The sequence below is a fragment of the Physeter macrocephalus genome, unplaced genomic scaffold (assembly GCF_002837175.3).
Source record: "Physeter macrocephalus isolate SW-GA unplaced genomic scaffold, ASM283717v5 random_1348, whole genome shotgun sequence".
NCBI classification, from domain to species: Eukaryota; Metazoa; Chordata; class Mammalia; order Artiodactyla; family Physeteridae; genus Physeter; species Physeter macrocephalus.
The window spans coordinates 2,678-24,584 of NW_021146957.1; the positions used below are offsets into that span (position 1 = coordinate 2,678).

General features: G+C 49.5%; 1 protein-coding gene across 4 annotated transcripts; it reads right to left on the bottom strand.

Moving 5' to 3' along the window:
- Window positions 1-2,511: 2,511 nt before the first annotated feature.
- LOC102980085 (solute carrier family 15 member 4) lies at window positions 2,512-19,442 on the bottom strand. Of its 4 annotated transcripts, none has more exons than XR_003678974.2 (9): window positions 19,295-19,387; window positions 18,440-18,735; window positions 15,855-16,023; window positions 15,348-15,425; window positions 14,702-14,870; window positions 9,081-9,236; window positions 7,853-8,011; window positions 3,251-3,551; window positions 2,512-2,769 (listed from the first exon to the last, which is right to left on the bottom strand). XR_003678974.2 is itself a non-coding variant. In XM_028487242.2 (9 exons), exons 1-8 carry the CDS (start codon window positions 19,298-19,300, stop codon window positions 3,403-3,405), a joined length of 1,182 nt encoding a protein of 393 aa, XP_028343043.1. In that variant the 5' UTR covers window positions 19,301-19,388; the 3' UTR covers window positions 2,512-2,769; window positions 3,383-3,402. The 4 variants fall into 4 exon arrangements, 3 of the variants coding, with proteins under 3 accessions (XP_028343043.1, XP_028343042.1, XP_028343045.1); XM_028487242.2 differs by having other exon boundaries at window positions 3,383-3,551; window positions 19,295-19,388; XM_028487241.2 differs by having other exon boundaries at window positions 2,512-3,551.
- Window positions 19,443-21,907: the final 2,465 nt, after the last annotated feature.

Sequence of the window (21,907 nt, forward strand, 5' to 3'; positions counted from 1 at the left end):
CGAACCCGTGTCCCCTGCATCGGCAGGCGGACTCTCAACCACTGCGCCACCAGGGAAGCCCACTGATCTACTTTTAAGAACTGCTAATGACTGCAGCTCCGAGCGTCAGGGGAGAGTTGAGGAAGGATACGGAGAATTATGTGCAAGCCAGAGGTCCTGATTGGCCTGTCCACCTTCAACTCTGCCGCTGGAGTCCCAAGGTCAAGGTCAAGGGCTTCATCGTACCTTTCTCCAAAGCTCCGCATAGCTGGCCGCCGGCTCCTCCACTCCTATCCAACCCGTTTCGCTGCGACCCAGAGCCACTGGAAAATCAGCCTGGCGCCTGTCGGGTCTTCACCGCCGCGCAGCCAGGCTCCGGTGAAGTCACTTCCCTCCGGGTCCGCTCACCTGTCAGCCCCCTCTCCCCTGAGGCTCTGGTCTGGAGGAGAGACACCAACACAGGGAAGCCTGCAGGTGCAGCTCCCGGCACTAGCTCAGCTTCCTTTGTGAGGCACGTGCCTTTTGGTCCATTTGGAAGTTAGTAAATGCTGATTTTTCACGGTTACGCAGCCTTGCTGTGTTTTGGTTTTTCCCTTGCGTTTTGTACTGTTCACTTATTCAATACGTCCTAGTTCCATAAAGCACTTTTAAAAAATGTATTATTTCCTCTGAAAGGCCTTATTTCCAAAAGAGCAAGGTGTTACAAAGAACATTTAAAGACATCTGCTCAAATGACTTCATTCGACTTGAAAATGCCTGTCAACTACTTGGTTGGTTTTAATAACAGCAAATCGCTGTGTGGCGATTTCGATTACAGTACCCTGCTCTTTAATGTGATTGGATTTTCAAGCGATGGGACTGTTTTGCACCAAGTGGAACAGTTTGAAAATACTGAAGACCATCCATGTTTTATTACCTAGAATTTAGAAGTGATCGGGGTTTTGAAAAGAGGCCCAGTGTAATTTTGAAAGGACTTGTTTTGAAGCTTTTCAGTGTAACACATGCAGTGTTGTGCTTTCCCCACCTAGCGAGAAGGGGCCACCTCAGCATCTGGCTATGAAGGGGGCAAGGGGCTCCAGTGGCCCCTCGGAGGTGGGACCCCCGCCAGTGAAGCGGGACGTATGGACAGCAGACAGACCGGAATGTCCCCAACAGCAGCCTGTGAGGTCTCTGTCCGAAACCGGGAGGCTCGAAAGCTCAGTCTCGTAGGAGCTCAGCCTTAAGCCAAACCTTCTCTTTAAACCCACCCGCGATACCGTGCAGAAACAAGGCGCTCAGTTCCGTCCACCTTCAGGGAAGATAAAGCAGGGATGAGTGTTTTCCAGTGGATGACACGGACACGTGCTGTCTGAGGCCAATAAATGCCAGCAAAAGACACACCTCGAAGTCTCCAGGGCCTGTACTTTTTAAATAAAATCCCTACAACAGCATATACTGGTTTTGTGTATTTGTTTCTTCAGCTGCCGTTCAGAGCCATGTGGTGACCACAATTGTACACTCTCTAACTTCCGATGGAAAGTTCGAGGCTGTCAGTTCTGTGCCTGACTGGCTTTCTGGACAGGTTCCTCTTGATAGCAGAGCGTGTACCGACCTGGCTCTCTACCTGGGCTGATTCCCAGCCCCCTCCCCGGGGTGTAGGACGGTGGCCCACGTAGGGCCCCATCTGCCGCCCTCACGTGCCCCGGCCACACGGAGCCCAGGGGAGGGCTGGCTCATCACACCTCCCTTTCCCCTTTCGTGCCTAATTCCCTACAGAGAAAATGTGTTTTCTGGCGGCACAGGTTAATGGTCTTCGGTATGCAATAGAACCTGAAGACAGAAACTGTACCTCTGGGGGATAATGTTATTTCCTAGAGCAGTGCTTTCCAACCCTTTTATTTTTTTTAACCCAAACTCACACCTTCAGCCCCTCTGAGAACTGGTGTTACACTGAGTCATCAGTCCTCAATCTGTCTGAACCCCACCAGTCACGGCCTCCTTGTGTTTTTCTATACTTTGTATTAAAAACAACAACAACAGGGCTTCCTGGTGGCACAGTGGTGGAGAGCCCGCCTGCCGATGCAGGGGACGCGGGTTCGTGCCCCGGTCCGGGAGGATCCCACGTGCCGGGAGCGGCTGGGCCCGTGAGCTGTGGCCGCTGAGCCTGTGCTCCGCAGCGGGAGAGGCCACAATAGTGAGAGGCCCGCGTACCGCAAAAACAACAACAGCAACAACAAGATAACCCCAAACGAGTACGGTGTTTGCATTTGTTTTTCTGTTTTTGCCAAACAGAAAGTTATATTTTAATACAGAGCAGGCTCAAGAATCACTATCCTAGAGCGATCAAAGAGCTGCGTCAGGAACGGGTATTTTACTGTGACTTTTCGTCAGTTCCTGACTCAGAACCCTGTACCCCGTGACAGTTGAGGAACCCTCATGACGTCCACACGTACACGCAAATACACGACGACTGTGGACAGACCACGCCGAGAAGGAGCCAGTGGGTGTCCTATTCGAGGTGCTTTTTAGAATACAATTATACCAAAAATACAGCAACAAATAGACAACAAGTTTATTAGGCAAAATGAGAACCCCCATGTCACGGAGATCACCACGGCCAGAGTCGGTGGCTGTGGACAGCTCCGGCCACAACGCGTACCCCAACGGTCTCCAGTCACACCAGTGCTGCTCAGAAGAGGGGTTTCCTTCCACCCACCGTGGTGGGCCTTTAGTCTCGATGGTCCCAGAACGAAACTGTACACAAGGGCTGACCAGGCAGCGTTTGAAACAGGCGTCGGGCCGCCCTGCAGGCTGAGACGGAACACACAGTCTTCAATAGTTTTTAATGAACATCACGCTCTTAAGGGAAGAGCAACGCAAGAGCAATGGCGATGGTTTAAGAACTCAGCACCACGTGAAGCGGCAGACAGAACGTATCCACCACCGGCCTGTGCCGAGGACCCACACGGGCAAGATCTGTGGCTCATGAGAGAAAACCACAAACAGGACTTTTCTTTACAAGCTCGGCAGCACTTGACCACACTTTTAGCTCTTAGCCAGTCCTCCCCTTCCTCGGTACAAACAGATGTTTATTCATCAGAAGAGAAGAAAGTGAGAGCGTGTCTTGTGGGAAGGAGAGGATGAGGTCTGTGTAAAATACCCGGACGCCAACCAGCACGGGTGTCGTCTCCCGAGACTTGGTACCCGCGGCAGCAGGTGTCTGTCAGAGGGGGAACCAGCTGCAGGGCGACCAGAGGCCTTTAGCAGGGCTCAACCACAGGAAGGCACTTACCTAGGCCGCCGGGTGGAAAAGAAGGAACCAACCCCAGCACTATGCAAGTTTTAGGGAAGTCAGCCGTTTGCTCTCCAAGCCCCCAGAGCACCTTCCCACGGATCTGTCCGTCCATCTGTCCGTCCAACAGACCTGACGGGGGTGCAGGAGCATCAGGTCCTCCTGCTGGCAGGGGTGCCGTTTGCTCTCGACCGCTGCAGGTCATATTTCACGGAAACAATAAGGAAGAGCAGGAGGGTAGCTCCTTGAATAGCAGCCAGAAGAAAAAAATAATAGTTCAAATAGCAGCCGTTGATGTTGCCTAGAGAAAAGGAAAGAAAGAAGCACGGAAGCTGCACTTAGAGAGAGAGTTTAAAAGATTTTATTTATTAACTTGGTTCCTGTGAAGGTCAGGGTGACTTTTAACTGTGGTCATTAAAAAAGAAAAAAAAGGAAGAGAGAAAAGAATCCCAGCCCTAATTCAAAATACACGAGTGCTTTGTTTGCAAAGCCACTGTGAAGTCATCTGTGCCTCAGCACGGGCTCCGGGCTGGGGCCTCCTGCTCCCCACGTGAGGAGGAGCCCCCCACCGTCTCCACGTCAGATCCCGCAGCGGACGGCCCTCCTCGCCTGGGTCTATGGTCTGCACACCTGCCAAGACCGCGCGTCGGGCCAGGACGCAGCCTGGACGTCACGCCAGGTGTGAGTGCTGGACTCCCGTGTCGTCACCCGACATCAAACAAAGTACCATCACAGGCAGGGACAGACGGCTGAACACACACTCCACGCGCTAGGGGAAGGCACCAGCTTGCTCTTCACGTTTCTCCTTAAAAACTTCAGGCTGCAGGGTGGTACAAAGGCGCCCCCTTTACCCCTAAGAGCTGGCACACTGAATGGTCGGCTGTGCCCTGAGCACCACGCGAGGCGTCCCACGTGCCAGGCTCCGTTCAGCGCCCGATCAACGCCCAGGCGGCGGAGGTGAAGGGCACGGACCGCGCAGCTCCACCGAGGAGGCTCAGGCCCCAGCGTCTTGGTCTCTGGGCCCAGGTTCCCTGCCTGTGGAAACAGCACCCGGGCCACGCGGCCGCCTCCTCCTCACGGGGCCCCGCTAGGAGCCCCAGTCCACACGTAGGTCCGGGGCCAGCAGGGCTGGAAACCTGCCGTCTATCCCCCGAGAAGCGGCCACGCGGCATGGAGACGCAGGGCTGTGTGGAGGGGACGCCAGAACCGCACACAGCGCGCCACCCCGGCTCCCGACAAAGACGGCGTTGCCACAGCCCTGGGAGTCTACCGCTGACACCGCCGGTCACCCACCGGAAGGGGCCGGACACGCTGCCGAACAGAGGAGCAGGGGGGCGTTGCGCCAGCAGCGTCTCTGGAGGACGCTGGCGTCTTAGGAGGAAGGCTGCTGTGCTGTCTGACCGGCTTCAAAAGCGTCTCCCGTTGGCTTATTTAAAATGCCAGACTTCCTTTCCTCTGAAGGTCTCTGTCAAGCTGGGTTATTCTGGAACTTCCTTTTTCTATCTGAACGTATTCTCATGAAAATCAGATGTTTAACACTGCTTTTATTTAACAGAACTAATGAACAGATATAACACACACGTCTGTATAGTAAGCACTCACGTGTTTTTAAAGAACTCTCACCCCTTCAGGCTGTAGGAGAAAATGACCTCACATGTTTGCTGCTTTGCGGGGAGACCCAGTGATACCCAGAATTTCTACCAGACTGTGTTGTTTACTCAGCAGTGGTCAGAGAGTGGAAAACAGTGGTTTGGCCCTCGTTGCGGGCGGGCTCCACCCTGCACACAGACCCCCTGCACCCTGGTCTGCAGACGCCAGCGCCGCAGCGCTGGTTGGTGCCACCCCAGCAAGGCTGTCGTCAGAACACCAATCACGCCGTTCGAAGTGCCACAGCTCTGAAACATCAACCTCCCCAAACAAAAGAGTCATTTACAACTTCCAAAGCTCAAAGCTGGCAGGCCGAGCAAACCGTACACTGTGTTTTCCCTGCCACGGCCGGTCGCAGTCTGGCGTTAGGAAGGGTACTCAGAACTGGGTCCACCACCTAAAAGTGATCACCCTGTACTTTCTCGGGCCTCTTCACAGACGGAAGGTAATTGCATATAAAGACGGTAAACTCTGGGTGTTTCACATTTGATAAGACTGACTCCTGGGCCCCAATTAACAAGCTTCATGTGTCCCCCAGACATATGCACAGGAACATTCCCAGCTGCTTTATTTGTGACAGCCTCCAGCTGGAGACACCACCAACACCCACACGCAGCAGAACAGATAAATGAATTCTGACTTATTCATACGACGGATACTCTGCAGAAATAACAAGGAACCAATCACTGGGATGACTCTGAGAACTCAGTGCTGAGTGAAAGGCCACGGCAGAGGACGAGAGAGGCCACGGGACTCGGCAGGGCCGACGTCAGAACAGAGTTCATCTTGCCGGGGGCTTAACTCAGAAAGGACAGAAGGAACCCTTCCACGCCCTGCATTTTGATCTGGATGAAATGCACACCAAGCTGCACTTAAGACCAGTGCCCTTCACAGTACGGATGTGACCCCCAATCTAAATACTAATAATAATGAGGACAAGCAGGCCTAGGGGAGGACAGGGAGAGAAGAAAACAACGAGGTGAGAATCTGGGGACCTGACGGGAAGTTACCCACGAGTCAGTCGGGAAGGCTGAGCCAGCCCCACTGCCGCCGGAGCCCTAACACAGGCAGGACCTGCCGAAAGGCGGAGCCGGGGGGGGCCCAGGGCGCAGAGAAGCCGTGAAATCTGGGGTCACGCCTGCTGCTCCTTCTGCAGAAACAAGGATTTGGGGGCGGCGGGGGGAGGAGGCGTCACCTGTCCCGTTCTCTCTCCGAACCACCGCCCAGGACAGCCACCTGCCCCTAAGCGAGTGGGCGCCGACCCGCCACGTCCTCTCACATCACTGGACGTGGGGCTCCGGGCAGAAGGGACTGGAGGGAAAACAAGGAGAGACCACCTTGCGCGCCTGTACAGGGCAGCCATTCCCGGGCACACGACAAGGCGCTTCTCTTTCGTGAAAATAACACAACAAACAGAATCCGGGTCCGACATCTGTCCACGTGTGCCACGTGCATCAATACTGGACATAAACCTCACAATGAAAAGTTTTAAAATTACCTGTCAGAAGTAAAGAATGAGTGACAGGTAAACTACCAGTTATTAAATTAGTAATGGCTGGGGGGGAGGGATGGATTAAATCACTGTAAAGTAATGAGAATGACAAAAACCAACCGATCCTTTAAGATACACGTGAAAGTAAAAAAACAGAATCTATACCTTAAGAACTACCGAGGTGTGGTCCCTGTAACAAGTCTTTCTTTGAAGGAGGTCTGTCACACGTACAAAACAGATTACGTGACACCGAGAGCGCAGGAGAACTCCCAGAACCCTGTGTAACTGGACCTTACCCTCCGAGGGGCAGGAGAAATGAGCACAGCCCCTCCTCAGCACAGCACGAGGGCCCGCCCCGCACACCACTGGCTCGCACAGCCGGACTAGCCGGACACATCACCAATGGGGCCTGGGGGCAGCAGGGGCTCCGGTTTCTGGAAGCTGCGTCAGGGGTCTCTGGGCCGAAACGGCCCCCTCAAGACGGGAATTTTAACTGAATCATGGGAGGGCTTTCGGAATTCTGCAATTTCTGGAGAACAGTCTCTAAGCTTTCACCAAATTTTCAAGGGGATTTAGAACCTAGAAGTGGCTCAGTACCCAGGGGGTACTGAGCACAGAGAAGCCACAAAATCTGGGACCACACCTGCTGCTCCTTCTACAGGGGACAGCAAACGCCACATGCCTATACAAGGAAAAGCAATATGGTGGTTTTTACTGGTGCAACATACAAAGAAAAAACACACCTCCATCTCCTGGGTCTGTTTAAAGGCTATCATAAATATGGAAACAGCGAAGCTTTCATCTCTCGGGAGTGACTTTGCTCAAGTTGCCACCTACTGGTATTAGCTGTAAAATCCCATTATGATTGATAATAGTAATACTTGTTTTTAAGGAGGCAACTTATTATCTATCTCTCTCTTTTTTTTTAACAGCAGGAAATTAAAAGGTACCATCAGGAAAAGAAAAAAAATATGAAAATAAGATACTGGGTTGGCCAAAAAGTTCGTTAGGTTAGTGAATACATTGTTCAATAAAGTTCCTCATGAAAATGAAAAACATGGCTTTACTTAAAACCGAACAAACTTTCTGGCCAACCTGATAAATGAAGGGAAATTTGTGATACAGATTTTATTTGCCTCATAATAAAATAAAACTAGTGCTGGACCTGAAGGTGGGAGGGTCAGTCTACTCATCACAGACGCTCCGAGAAAACAGCGGCCACAGAGCCGCTGCTGGAGGCCGACGTGGGGCAGGAGAGGCCCACCCATCCCCAGGAGACCATCAGGGACGTGGGTAAACGAGGGGAGGCGGGTGGTCTGACGGGGCGCAGGGAGCAGGCCGGGGGCTCCCGGGGCAGCCCAGCGACGCTGCCCGCGTCTGGCCCTGGGCGCCCCACGCGGCCCGAGGTCTGGGGCGCTGGCCACTGCCAACGACGGGGAGGGGGGCCACGAGGGGGGCCTTACCGAAGTCCGTGTGGCAGCTCATCCACCCGATGGCCTTGAGGGACACCAGTGCCAACAGTCCTGAGCCCACGAAGGACCCGACGCCAGAGAAGAAGAAGAACAGCCCCATGACGGCACTCTGCATGGACTTGGGGGCGGCCGAGTACGCAAATTCCAGGCCTGGGGAAGAAAAGGAGGGCGTTTTGGGAGAGGAGCAGGGCGCCTGCACCCGGGCTCTGGGGCGCGGCTCTGAGACAGCACCCGGGCCGGCTGCTCACCTCCTGCTGTCACAGCCCCTAGAAACTCCGTGAGGTGGCCGGTCACCTCCTGCCTTCACACCTGAAGGCAGCATTTGACTTGTCAGCTCTTGGAATTTCTCATTCCTCATGGAAAGAAAGAGTTTGAAGAAGCAAAATTTGCCTACATTCTTAACTAACGGGAGTTTGCAAACAAAGTACTTACACTAAGATGGGGAAATCTACTCAGGAATTCTATCTGAAAGGCAACGTATTTTAGAACAGTTTCAGCAGGTACATCTATAAACCGAATCACCGCTGTAATAAGCAGACATGGAGATTTGCACTGTGCTCTAAAGGAAGGGCCACCCCGTGCGACTTACTGCCTCCACAAGTTCATCAGCCAGTCCGTGTGAGCTCTGTAGGAGGCAGGAGAGGTGAAAACTGCTGCCCTCCCAGCCCCACCGCTCTGGGCACCACTCATTTTCTCCTTCCCTCGCTCCCAGCAGCTGGGAACAGGCCTGCACAGAATTTACTTGTCCACATGCCCCCACGTGACCTCACCAATAGGGAAGAGAGGCCCGTGAGAACAGGTTTTAAAAATTAGGTTTGCTTCCTTATAAATCTGAACGAAGACACTGAGAGCCAGGCAGCGAGGGACCCCCTGAGGCCCGGTTGTGGCGGTCGGACTGCAAGTCTTGGTTATTAGCAACTGCCAGGCAGCCCTCACAGGGGGGTCTTCCTTCTTCTATCCTCTCTCCTGTGGACACTCTATGGTAGATGAACTTCATGTTGATGTTCTGGGGATCTTTTACACCAAGAAAGGAGAGCCTCAGCCGTAGCATTGCTCTTTCCTCACCAATTGACATTCTGCACCACAACTGCCCACCAGCACCCACCAAGCACTGTGCCGTTTCTGTCTTGATGCAGCCTAACAAAGAAGGAAACAGCACGGGCTTGATCGTGCCGCCACAGGACTGGACATGGACGCCCCGACAGGAAGGGAACCTCACCTGAGATGCTCGCAAATATTTCACTGACGCCAATCAGCACGTACTGAGGGACCTGCCACCAGATTGGCAAATCCGCAGCATAGTAAATGACATTTCCAATGGTCTGGTTAATGGTCTTCTCCTTCACGAGGTCTAGCCGTTTGCTTTCCAAAATTCCTACAATTCATAAGTAGGTTATGAGCATTTATTCATTAACATTTGCAATTAAACTAAAAAACTAGATGCTTGGTACGAGATGTCTGTTGATGATTCTGAGAAATACACGAAAGGATAATGCCCAACGACACAGCTTCCCCCGGAAGGCCCCGACCTCAGGAATCTCCCTACTTTCAGCTTCCGAGGTAGGTCACTAAAAAACAGAGGTCATATAATCCATACTTCATGGCGGCGCTCCACAGTGCCTTATAAAACCAGTGTTCAACATGGTTAACGCAACCCTCAGATCTCTGGAGCGCTCACCTAAACACCTTTTATTTCTTTTCAAAGGAGGAGCAGGGAAAAGCTAAACAGTCCTGCAATAAAAAGATTAATCGTGCGGGCTTCCCTGGTGGCGCAGCGGTCGAGAGTCCGCCTGCCGATGCAGGAGACACGGGTTCGTGCCCCGGTCCGGGAAGATCCCACGTGCCGCGGAGCAACTAAGCCCGTGCACCACAACTACTGAGCCTGCGCTGTAGAGCCCATGAGCCACAACTACTGAGCCCACACGCCACAACTACTGAAGCCCGTGCTCTGCAACAAGAGAAGCCACCGCGATGACAAGCCCGCGCACCTCAATGAAGAGTAGCTCCCGGTCGTTGCAACTACAGAAAGCCCACGTGCAGCAACAAAGACCCAGCACAGCCAAAAATAAATAAATAAATTAATTTTTTTTAAAAAGAAAAGAAACACGGAGTTTACCAGCACCTTTTATGAAGCTGTATAACCCTGACACTAAACCAGACTGATGTTGGTTAGAAAGAGACGCACAGTTGCTCAATAAAAGCAGATTATTGAGAAGATTGGAATTAGAAGATTCCAATCAGACCTTTTAACAAACAGGGTGTATTTTAGAAATTCAGGAACAGTTAAATACCAGATGTTAAAATAAACAAAAAACATGAGCAGCCAAAGGCAGGGAGGTGGGGTGGAGTAAGGAGGGCATGCGATCCTCCTGAAAACCAAACTAAGATATTTGAGAGAAACTCAACATTCATTTCTGCCAAAAAATACAAACTTGAAGTGAAGCTTAGGTATTTAACCATCGTCAGGAATGCGTGTGCAAACTAAGAGGTGAGAGCGAACTTTCCCCAGTGAGGGCTGAAGGCGCTCTCCTCAAAGTCAGGGGTAAGCGGGGCATCCGTCACCACCAGCAGCCGAACAGAAAGCCGGGCCACCCTGCCAAACAAGGAGAGACACAGGGAGGCGTAGTGGGAAGGCAGGAAAACGGGACTCCCCGGCGGTCCAGGGGTTAGAACTCAGCGCTCTCGCTGCCCAGGCCCGGGTTCAACCCCTGGTCGGGGAACTAAGGTCCCACAAGCCGCGCAGTGCAGCCTGAATAAACAAATAAATAAATACCTTCTTTTTATAAAGAAGGCAGGAAAAGAAACTATTTTAATTTCAAGACGAGCGACCATCTGAAAATAATTCACTGAAACTCAGAATTTTAAAAAATCTCCTAGGTGAGAAACCAAAATACATAAAAGCAGTTAGGAATAAACCTAACATAAAATGTATAGGACCTAAATGAAGAAGCGTATAAGACTTCACAAGATGTCATAAACAAAATTAAAGGGAAAATGAAAAAAATGGGAAAATATTCGTAAAATGAGATAAAATTCTGAGTAGTGACAATCTACACTCTATTACAAGAAAAACCCACTAGAAAACTGGTCACAACACAGGCCCTGTACACAGAATAGAATGTCTGACACATTTCGGGAAAAAGTCTTAAGATCACTCATAGTACACATTAAAGATATAAAAGGCTGTAACCCTTCAGATAAGAAAATATTAACAGAACACAATAACCAGTGTGACAAGGGCACGGTGAGATCAGACTCGCATCAGCACGCTGCTCGGGCTCTTTCATACGAGATGAGCACACACGTGCGGACGTGTCAGGGTGTACACACAGCGCTGCTTCAAGTAGGACAGACTGGAATCGACCCTCATGTTTAATAAGAGGACTGGTTTTAAAAACTGAGAGTACGGCCCCAAATGGAGTATTATGTCATTGTCAAAAACCATAACTTAAATTTGTAATTGACTTGGAAAAATGGTATGTATTATATATAGTATACAAAAATAGCTTATAAACTGTGAATAGTTTGTTCCATTTCTGTTGTTTAAAAAAGAACAATTTAGCTGTAATAAAATATTCTAGGAAGATATAAACACAGGTGTAGGCGTCATCACTGGATGGTGGGATTAGGGGTGAATTTAGGTCTCCTCGCACATCTATGTATTTTTAACGACCATGGATTGACTCTGTGATAACAGTTTTTAAAAAGTGCTGCAGACCCAGTGGTTCTGAACTCCTTCCTAACAAAAGCTATGACCCAGAAAAAGGCACTCAGATGATTCTGTCTCCATTCCAGGATGCTCTCCGTGCCCTGAAGCCCGGGCTCGGACTCCCGCCTAAAAACCGCTGTGGTAATAGGGCATCCATGGCACAGCCGAGTGGAAGAGCAGACCGTGAGGCACACGTATGGGTACCATCAGCCTGGGATGACGGAAGGTAACTCCGTCATGTACACACATCCAACAAGGATGCAGTGATTACACTTCCAGGGATTCGAGAAGTAAAGCAATTTCACTGCAGTGATTACCGTAACAGTGAAAACCAGAATCCTAAACACCCAACAACAAAGGACTGCACGTGAATGTTTGACATGGAAGGATATTTTAGTTTGTTTTTTTTTAAAGCAGGTGACGAAGTATAAACGCACACACACATCACATCATATATAATTTTTCCTATGCGCTTGCAGAATGGTGGTAGAGGATTTCCTTGGGTGGTGGAATTATGAGTGCTTAAATCTGTGTGTATGTGAGAGAGACAGAGAGACAGAGACAGAGAGAGACAGAGACAGAGAGACAGACAGAGACAGAGAGAGAGAGAGAGAGACAGAGAGAGAGGGAGAGAGAGAAGGAAAAGGAGGAGGAGGGAAATGAGGGGAGATGGCTCATCTGTATTTGGGGGATTTTTCTACCCCCCAATGGTAACCAGCATAGCTTTTATTACATTTTTATGGTTTCCTTGCACTTAAGTTTTCCTTAATCAGGCTCAAATCTGCTTACACGTCAGTATCTCATTTTCGCAAAAACACAGAAGGTGTGTGTGTGTGTATGTATGCAGAGACACACAAACGGGATTAGACAGATACACACCATCCCAGGAAGGAGCATCTCTGGGGAAATGACAGTTGATTTTTATTTTCTCCGTTATGTTTCTAAGGTTTCCTTTTCTCCAGTAAGCATCTATGACGTTAGTAAATTAAGAACACACACAGTTTTTAAGGGGCAAAGGAAATCTGAGAAATTAACACACTTCTGTTTTTCTCAAGCAGACTAGAAGAAACCCCTTGGACACGCCTGATTCTCATCTAAGAAAATTTAAAGAAAGAATTATTACCGGCAGGGATGGTACTAAATGGAAGATCCTGATTTATCATGGTTGAATGTAGTAAGTTAAAAGGCAAAATAGTCTCTTTTCTATTAAAACTCTGGTTTGCTGTATTGACTTCAGGTCTGTATTCAAAGGTCATTAATGTTTCAATTAAATAATATTCACTGGAGCTGGAAGTGAAACGGCATGAAACACCAGTTACTGCTTTTACATTAAATTTAATAAATCGTGCTTAAGTCCAGTTGCCAGGTATTGAAACTCTTTCAACCAGTGACCATGAAGCTCCTTCCCAACATCTGGCCACTCAGCAGAGAGAGCCTCTTTAGGACACCAGCCTCAGCGATGTTTTCCGCGCGTAAGTGATCAATTCAGACGCCGAAGTTCAGAGCAGTCGCGGTCACACAGTGCAGGGCACCTGCCTCTCCGCAGGCGCCCGTGGCCGCCTGACGGCAGCCCGACCTGCTGAGCAGGAAGCTGCCGGCTCGGCAGCACTTTTAAGACAGCACTGCCTGCCCCGCCGGACAACAGCCACCCGTCTGCTGTCGTTTCCCACGTAAACAGGCAAAGAAACCACCGGGAAGCCCCCGGGGTTCTCAGGGCAGCCCGGAGAAGCTATTCAGCCATAAATGAAACTGGAAGACAAGACGGTTTTAGAGGAACCAAAGCCGGAGTCTGCTAGAAAACGCCTGGGGAACCAGCAACCTCCCCTTTCCCACAGGGAGAGGACAAAGACTCCTTTCCAAGGGGTGTGACTGGCTGGTCGGGGCACAGAGAGGGGGCTCCCTGGCCCAGGAAGAAGCCGGGCCCACGGCAGGCACTCAGGGCACCACCCCAGCACAGCGGCTCTGCCCATCCCCGACTCTGCGGCACGAAACCTACAGTCAGAGCCCCGCTGTGATCCAGCTCTCGCTCGCTCCCGCTTACCTCCCCGTGTGCACGGGACTGGAAGAGAAACGAATCACACAGAAAGCACAAAGCAGCAGCTTCACGCAGACACGCCCTCCCTTTAATTACCTATTTGATTAAGAAGGAACGTAATTGTCTCCTAAGATGTCCCAGTGTCTGGAACATAGAATTCTTAAGCCTAGGGACTCACTTCTTTAAAGCTATTGAGTGCTGTATCGATAGGTAGTACTATATCGAGTAGTACGTTCACCCTGGCGAGAGTGGACGGAGGCTACTGTGAAGCACTGTCGGAGAATATTAAGTTCCATCTCAGCAGTGCTTGACGTTACATTCCTCGTAACAGAGATGACATAGAGGGGATTCAGGAACATCAGCTTTTCCTGTCTTGTTATCTAACTAAGCTATTTCACGGTTCAATCATTTTCAAACATTAAGGAAGGAAGCGCTCCAAGCAAGGTGAGAAAGTCAGGAACACCTCCGTTTCATCAGCACACGGTACTTCAGCTTATCCTGCAGAATCGAAGAATTATGCAAACAGAATGGAGCCCCCAAAAGGTGTTGGAATACTCGGGCATTAGTTCTTAACCTCTTTCTTTTTTTCTGGGGGATGGAGGCTGGTTACAAACCTGTATTTGATTTAAAAACAAAACAAAACAAAAAAACCTTTCTCTCCAGGAAGATGCACGTAAAATGTTACATAAAAGTGCAAAGGGTTCAGGGTATATGAAGCAGATTAATGGACCTGACATTAAGAATCACAGCCCTGAGGATTATTTAACACCTTTAATTTATGAAATTTCATCCACCCAGCAATTAACAGTCGTCTACAATCTCAATCGCTAGGCGACAACGAGCCTCCTCTGACTCAACCCCAAAGTCACCTTCCAGAGCATTTCACTGGCTACAGTGCTAAAAAAAAAAAATCACAGACAAATCCTTAGGTAAAAATTCTTAAGCTTCATAAACGAAAAACCAGAAAATGAACACCCCTCAGGTTTAGAATAACCCGTATGTGTCCTCTTTTGAAGCACACACACCTCCTGAGTGCCACGCGGCGTGCGGCCGCATTCCGCATCACCCACAACCGGAACCGGAAACGGCTTCTCACCTGCTGCGAAGGCCGAGCACATCACAAAGAACATGCCCACCGCGATCCTCTTCAAGGACGATGGGAGCAGCCCGTTTCTTCTCAAGATGGGATCCACCAGTTTATCTTTCAAGGGAATTAACAGGAGGATGAGCACAGCATCGAACATGGTTAGCCAGGCTGCCGGAAACTGGAAGCGGGAAACACAGAAGACACCTGCTTATTTTTCTGCAGTGTCAGCAGTCACTCGTCTGACAACTAACATCTAAATGGGAAAAGCTTATTTCAAGAATAGTTCATTTGTACAAAGTGTGACCTCCTAGGAAAATAGTCTGTCTCAAGACACTGGTACTGAGAAAAGGCTTCCATTTCTAAAGGGATTTCCATTTGTTTTTCTGTGCTTTCTCGGGGGGAAAGAAGAATGCGGTGAAATATTAACGTCAGGAGTCAACTTAATCTAGCAAAGGACATAACCAATGGGAAACAGTCTCAGAAATAAGTAAACATTCCATTTCAACATTCCATTCAAATTCCATTTCAGCATTCAAGGAATGCTTTTAGCTCAAGCTAACTGCTGTCATTACAAAGTATCTACCATTGGTAGAAGGAATCCTTCTGTCGCGTAAACCCCCAAAGACAATTTTCAGATCATTTCAACTGTTCTCACCGTATGAGGATTGGTTGTAATACTGGAAATTTCTGGAATCTTCAAATGAAGACTTTGTAAAACATACGTCGTCTGCATCTGGGTGTAAAAAGCAGCTGTCATTACATGAGCACGGCTGTCACTCGCAGCGGGCGCCCTCCCCCAGACTACACTGTGCTGAGGCTTGCAACGCTCAGCTTTGAAAACACGGGTCAATTACTTGGTCACCATAAAAGTCGTCTGGAGATGAACTTGGAAAAAGAAGTAACCATTATCCCAATGAGAAACCATATGAAAAGGTGGGGTCTGGAAAAACAGAAGCGTCCCCATCCTTAGCTTCATTTTAAGGTTTTCAAAACATTTCAATCAGCAAAAACGAGTCCGTAACTAAAAACAAGATTCCAAGATCCCGAAGACTCGCGACAAAGAAAGCCAGGAACCCCGCGCACTTCGGTGACGGCCAAAACGAGTGCCGGGGTAGCGCTCACGGGGAGAGAGAGGAAATTAAACCTGAATGTCACCACTCACTTGGAAATACACTGTCCAGTAAGGTATCAAAGCCAAGAAAACGGGGACAATCTTGACAAGAGCTTTCACATCTTCCACTTTCTCTTCCGGGAATGGCCCTCCATGAGACATCTTACATGAATCAAACAGACTGTGTTTAGAAGATTGCTGAAAGACTCCAATGCCTTCACTTTGGGAAATAAAATGAAGGAATTAGTTTTCTTCCACCCCCAGAAATCAGTTATTTGGTAACAAACTAAGTTCGGAGGTAGGAAACCAGCTTGCTGTGCTGAATTTGCTTAAACTCCATTCTGTTACCTGCTTATCGACCCCACCCAACACAGCTACCTAGATCATTCCTCAAAGCTGGGACACACGGGCACGGCTGGCAGAAGGGCCCCTCCTAGCCAGACCGAGACTGTGGCCCCCACCCTCTTCTTGAGGCTAGGAGACACAGCAGGATCGCCCCTCACTGTCCGAAAGGTGGCTGACCTCACCCCCGGTGCTGTCACACTGGCCACCGGCCCCACTGCGCTGAGGAAGGCCCGCGGTTTCATCCGAAGCTGAGGACAACTACATCACTGGGGGAGCATCTGAAAAAATTACTGTGCTGGATGTTTGGATTTTACATTAGGTCATTCATCAAACGTCAAGACTTGACGACCACACCGACGCTGTTACAAACCCGAGCTGCTTTACTATTACACCAGTGTGACCGGGAGGGAGGCTCTCAGGGAAGCCACCAGCTCTTCGGTGAAGGAAGAGCCGAGAGGGGAAGGGGCGATGCTCCTGGTGGTGATGGTAACTTGATGATGTGACCTTCCACAAAAGCATCCTCATCAGTTAGTTACCGTTAACTGGGCTCTTATTAGCTTACTGAGGCCTCACACTGGTCCTATGAGGGGTCCTTTCCCACTGCACGAGAAGGAAAAGAAGGCTTTACAAGGTCATTAACCTGCCCGAGGTCAGACAGCCCTAACCTGTGCATAAGGAGAGCAGAGCTGGAGAATTCTCTAGACCATCAACTTTTCTGCAAGCTGGTCCTTTTCTAATTGTGCCAAGGAAGACTTCAAAAGCCAAGCTAAAGGGAAAACAGATTCCTAAGTCCAAATTGACTTCACCACGCCACGTGTGCATTAAAACCCAAGTGTCCACAAAGCAATGGTGTTCTCTCGCAGAACTGCCTACCAGGTACCACCCACACAGACACGCTGAAAATTTAACGGTATATTTTGCTAACGGCATTCAATCTGTAGCCTAAACATCTAGTATCTGCAACCCTGCTTCTGCCTAATTAAAATGAGGCCCTGGTAAAGCACTACTGCTTGCTGCTGAGGCAATGCGGCTTCAACTGTTAAAAATTCTTTAGTGTGGTCCCACCGGCTGCAGTTCTGAATTATGAGTCTGAATGCCACACCGACCCACTAGAATTCCAGAGCACTGGGATGGTTAGCTGTGCCGGAATTCCGCACGGGGACAGCTGAAGCAACTAGAGCCGTTTACCCTGGAGCGAAGGGGCAGGGCTATAGAGCTGCTTTGGTTCAGCTTCAAATCTACCACGTGGGAGGAACATCAGACAGCTGTTATGGCTCCAAGGACATAAATTAGACACACGCAGACAAGCCATGACGAGGCAGACAGACGTGGGGTCGGCCTGCAGAAGGTTCCTGCAGAACGTCAACCTATGGCTCAGGGACTGAGAGCCCATCTCAACACCTGCCTTGATCAAAATATTCCGAGAGGCTCAACTCCAAAGGGTCCTGGGGCCTTTTCTGGGGGGGTGGACATACTCTGTATCCTGAGTGCACCCCGGTTACACGATGGAACCTGTCACAATGCCCAGAACCGTAGAGGTAAAAGGGACGCATTTCACTACATGTTGTTACATCAAAAAGTAACAACAAAAAAATTCTGAAGTCTCTCTTTGAGCTAAGTTCTGGACTTTTCTTCATTAATCTGCATCTAGGGTGACTGACTTCCGCCACAGTTTGCCCAGGACTCCCCGGGACCCAGGACTCTGGGCTTTAAGACCTCAGGTCGTGGGCATACAGTGCTAAAACCGGGAAGTCCCCTGCCAAAGGGACGATGGAGGTACCCCACCTGCATCTCAGTTCTGCTCTCCGGCCCTTCTCAAAGAGCGGCTGCAGTGACCCCTGGGGGACGGGCACGCTGACCCGCGCAGCAGCTTCCTCCTTAAGGAGCACAGACAGGCAGCGACCAAGTAAGCGACTGCTTGGTTTCTCATTCAAAGGACTGCATCGAGGAGTATACACTGTCTCTTCGATGCCCTCGGCAAGATTCTGTCTTTATCACCTTTACACGACTACGTAGTCAGGAGCCTCCATCTTACATCAGCAGTGAGAGGAAGGTCAACGTGCAGGTTAGAAATGAAAAGCACGAGCCCAGGAGGGAGGCCGCTGGTCTGTCTTTAGATGGAGACAGAAGTACCTCACACCCGGCCTCCTGGAGCTGGTGTGAGACATTTCAACCTCCGCCCCGTGTCCCCCTCCACGGTGAGCACAGGACAGACGTAAGCCAGCACTTTATTTATGACGGCTGGTAAGTCACGTGGAAAACTGAGCCTGTGATGAGAATAAAGTGCTCACCCACTAGGACTGCGTTCCCTGATTCGCTTCTGGGGGCAGCAGGAGTACACCAGGATCCTGAACACGTCAGTGAAGGCGCTGCCATCGGGCGGCTTGGTGATGAAGAAGGTCTGGCCGCAGAGGAAGGCCACGAAGGCCACTCCGATGCAGACAGCGGGGACGATGTAGCCGGTGACAAAGCTCACGTTCTGCTGGATGTACGCAATGCCCCCCAGAGAAACGATGGCTCCCAGATTGATGCTCCAATAAAACCAATTAAAAAATCTTCTCGTGGCTTCTGGACCGCGATCTTTAACCTAAAATAACCGGGAGGAAAGAGACTTAAAAACGTGTGATCATCCTCAAGGATGAAAAACATATACGATGTTTTCATATATTATTATATCTTTATATCAATTACTGTTGTCATCACAGCCTTTAAGAAAGGCGGCACATGGGAATTCCCTGGTGGTCCAGTGGTTAGGACTCTGCACTTTCACTGCCCGGGCCCAGGTTCGATCCCTGGTCGGGGAACTAAGATCCCACAAGACGCAGCCAAAAAAACCAGAAATGTAGGCAATCAATCAAAACGGCGTTTACAGACACAACTGAGGGTCCCCTGACAAAAAAAAATGTATCTTACGCTTTTAATTACTACAGATTCTGGGTAGTGTTTCTCTTAACTATACTTAAATCCAACAAATCCTAGAGTTTCTCCAAGTATCTCCCGTGGACCACCTGCTTTGGAAACGCCTGGCATGCTCCTTAAAAATACAGATTCACAGGACCCACGTTCCAGGACTACCCACTCACCATCTCTGGGGTTGGGGCCCAGAATCTACATTTTAAACAACTTTGCAGAGGACTTCTACTCACAGCCATATAGCTCCACGCCTTGAGAAATCTGGAACAAGGGGAACATTACAGACAAGCTAAAACCGCGTGCTATTTTTAGACCAGGAAGCCTCTCGATGGAATCAGGAGAAGTTCTGATAAGGACAGAGATCCCTGGAAGGCGCAAAAATCACTGATTTCCTGAACGTAGACAAACACAAGCACCAGGTAACACAAGCAAGTTCTAGGTGTGCACTCTCCACAAGACCTGCCCAGCCGGAGCCCGTCCTGGTGGGGACAGTCCGTGTGGGGTGGGCAACCCGTGACGTCCCTCCCTGAGGATGGCTTCTCACATCTGCGTGGACACCATGAGAATGTGCTCTGCGCCAGCCAGAGTCATTCTTAGCCAGTTTCACCTCATAAAATGTTTAAACAAATTTTATTAGCTAAAGGCTGACACTGGATCGTGTACAAAGACTGTCAGGTGTTGCTGTCTTGGGAACTTCTGTTGTCTCGTCCTTAAGTTACAGGTGATGAAAAGGCTGGACAGTTCCTGGTCCAGTAAAAGATCTGAATTCTGATCCACAGAGCAATCTCCTTTTCTAAGTAAGAGAGGAGGTTTGCAATGGGGGCCTAAACAACCAGTTGTGATGCACAGAAACTGTCTTGTTAGCAGCCATATTATGCAATACGACACTTTAACCTCTACTTTTTAAGATCAAAGTACAGGTGTAAATATATAGCTAAAATCATTTGTCCCTCCAAAAAAATTTAATCCAAAATGATTAAACATGGATATTGTGATAACAAATAATATGCTTAAAGTAATTATCTGGTAACCACCGTCTCAAACTGAAAATCTGAGTTTTAAATAAACCGCAGGAGGAGGAGGAGCTTAGACTTGACTCCCACCCACGTCAGAAGTGAACAGAGGTCCTAGATCAAATGCTGGCGTGATTACTGAATAAATGATCTGTACGGAGGATGTCTTACGTTTCTAAGACAGCTCTCCATGAGGACACAACACGTTTATTTTTTTTATCGTTTTTGGCTGTGCCATGCCGCTTACAGGATCTTACTAACCCGACGAGGGATCAAAGCCGGGCCCCCGGGCAGTGGAAGCGCGGAGTCCTAACCACTGGATCACCAGGGAAGTCACCACAGTGCGTTTAAATGTCACTAAAATGGACTCCAATATTCATGCTATCCTGGAAACAGACCAGAGGGAAGAAAAAACTGTAAGCAGACACGGTTACAGAGAAAATGTAACTAAAGATATAAAAGCAAGTAATTAGGGTGGGGGGCAAGCTTAAAAGGGGTCCGGTAAACATAATATCTAAAGTTAACGCAGGGGCTTCCCTGGTGGCGCAGCGGTTGAGAATCCACCTGCCAATGCAGGGCACAGGGGTTCTATCCCTGGTCCGTGAAGATCCTGCATGCCGTGGAGCAACTAAGCCTGTGTGCCACAACTGCTGAGCCTGCGCTCTAGAGCCCATGAGCCACAACTACTGAGCCCACATGCCGCAACTACTGAGCCCACATGCCACAACTACTAAGCCCATGCTCTAGAGCCTGCGAGCCACAACTACTGAGCCCGCGTGTCACAACTACTGAAGCCCGTGAGCCTGGAGCCCGTGCTCCGCAGAGGGAGAGGCCACCGCAGTGAGAAGACGGCGCACCGCAACGAAGGGTAGCCCCCGCTCGCCGCAGCTAGAGGAAGCCCGTGCGTGGCAACAAAGACCCAAAACAGCCGAAAATAAATAAATAAATAAATTTTAAAAAAATTAAAAAAAAAAAAAAAAAAAAAGCAGACAATATACGTATTAACTGAACTATATATCTCGGCCCTTCCCAGTATCTACAGTGGCACGGCACACATCCTGGTAAACCTGGCAGTCGACTTATTTGAACTTCCAAGTGTAATTCACTAAAATTACTTCAGGAACCTAAGCCTATCACTAGACCCTATATAACCACACAGCAATAATTTTCTTATAGGAGCCTGCCGGCTCCTATAAACCGCAGGTCACATGCCTCCGTGCCATGGACTGACACCCGCACTTCACGTGGGTCACATTACGTCATCATCTGTACACTTGCCTCCCACCCTACCCGACCAAGGGTAAACAGGACCATCATGTGACCGGTCAAAAGACACCGCTGCGGTCAGCTCAGAGAAGTGCAGCTAAAGGAACAGGATCCTGGGGAGTGAGTCAGACAGTTGGCTAATTTGGAAAAATTCCTTTAAACACATAACAGCGCAACTTTTTTTTCCCCTCTAGAAAAAATATATCTTTGCTCTCTTTGTCAAAAAGAGTTCTTCTTTCAGTTCACTCTTTCAACTACAGGAGCCATCCATTTAGAATGACTGTGACCTTTGAGGAAGGTTAATCACTCGGGGGGAAAAGACGGGCTGACATGATTGACGTCAGCATCTCACCCCTGGACTCTGGTGTACATCTTCCTTCAAAAGTCAGCTAAGGCCTCCTTCTCAGGGCTGCACAGCATGACCCCATTCATCTCTCACTCAGAGGGATTCCTAGAGGCCCTGTATCGCAGACAAAGGCATCAGTGATAGAGAAGCATAGAAGTACCTTCAAAGTATTACTCAGCCTTAAAAAAGAATGAAGTAGCGCCATTTGCACCAATATGGAG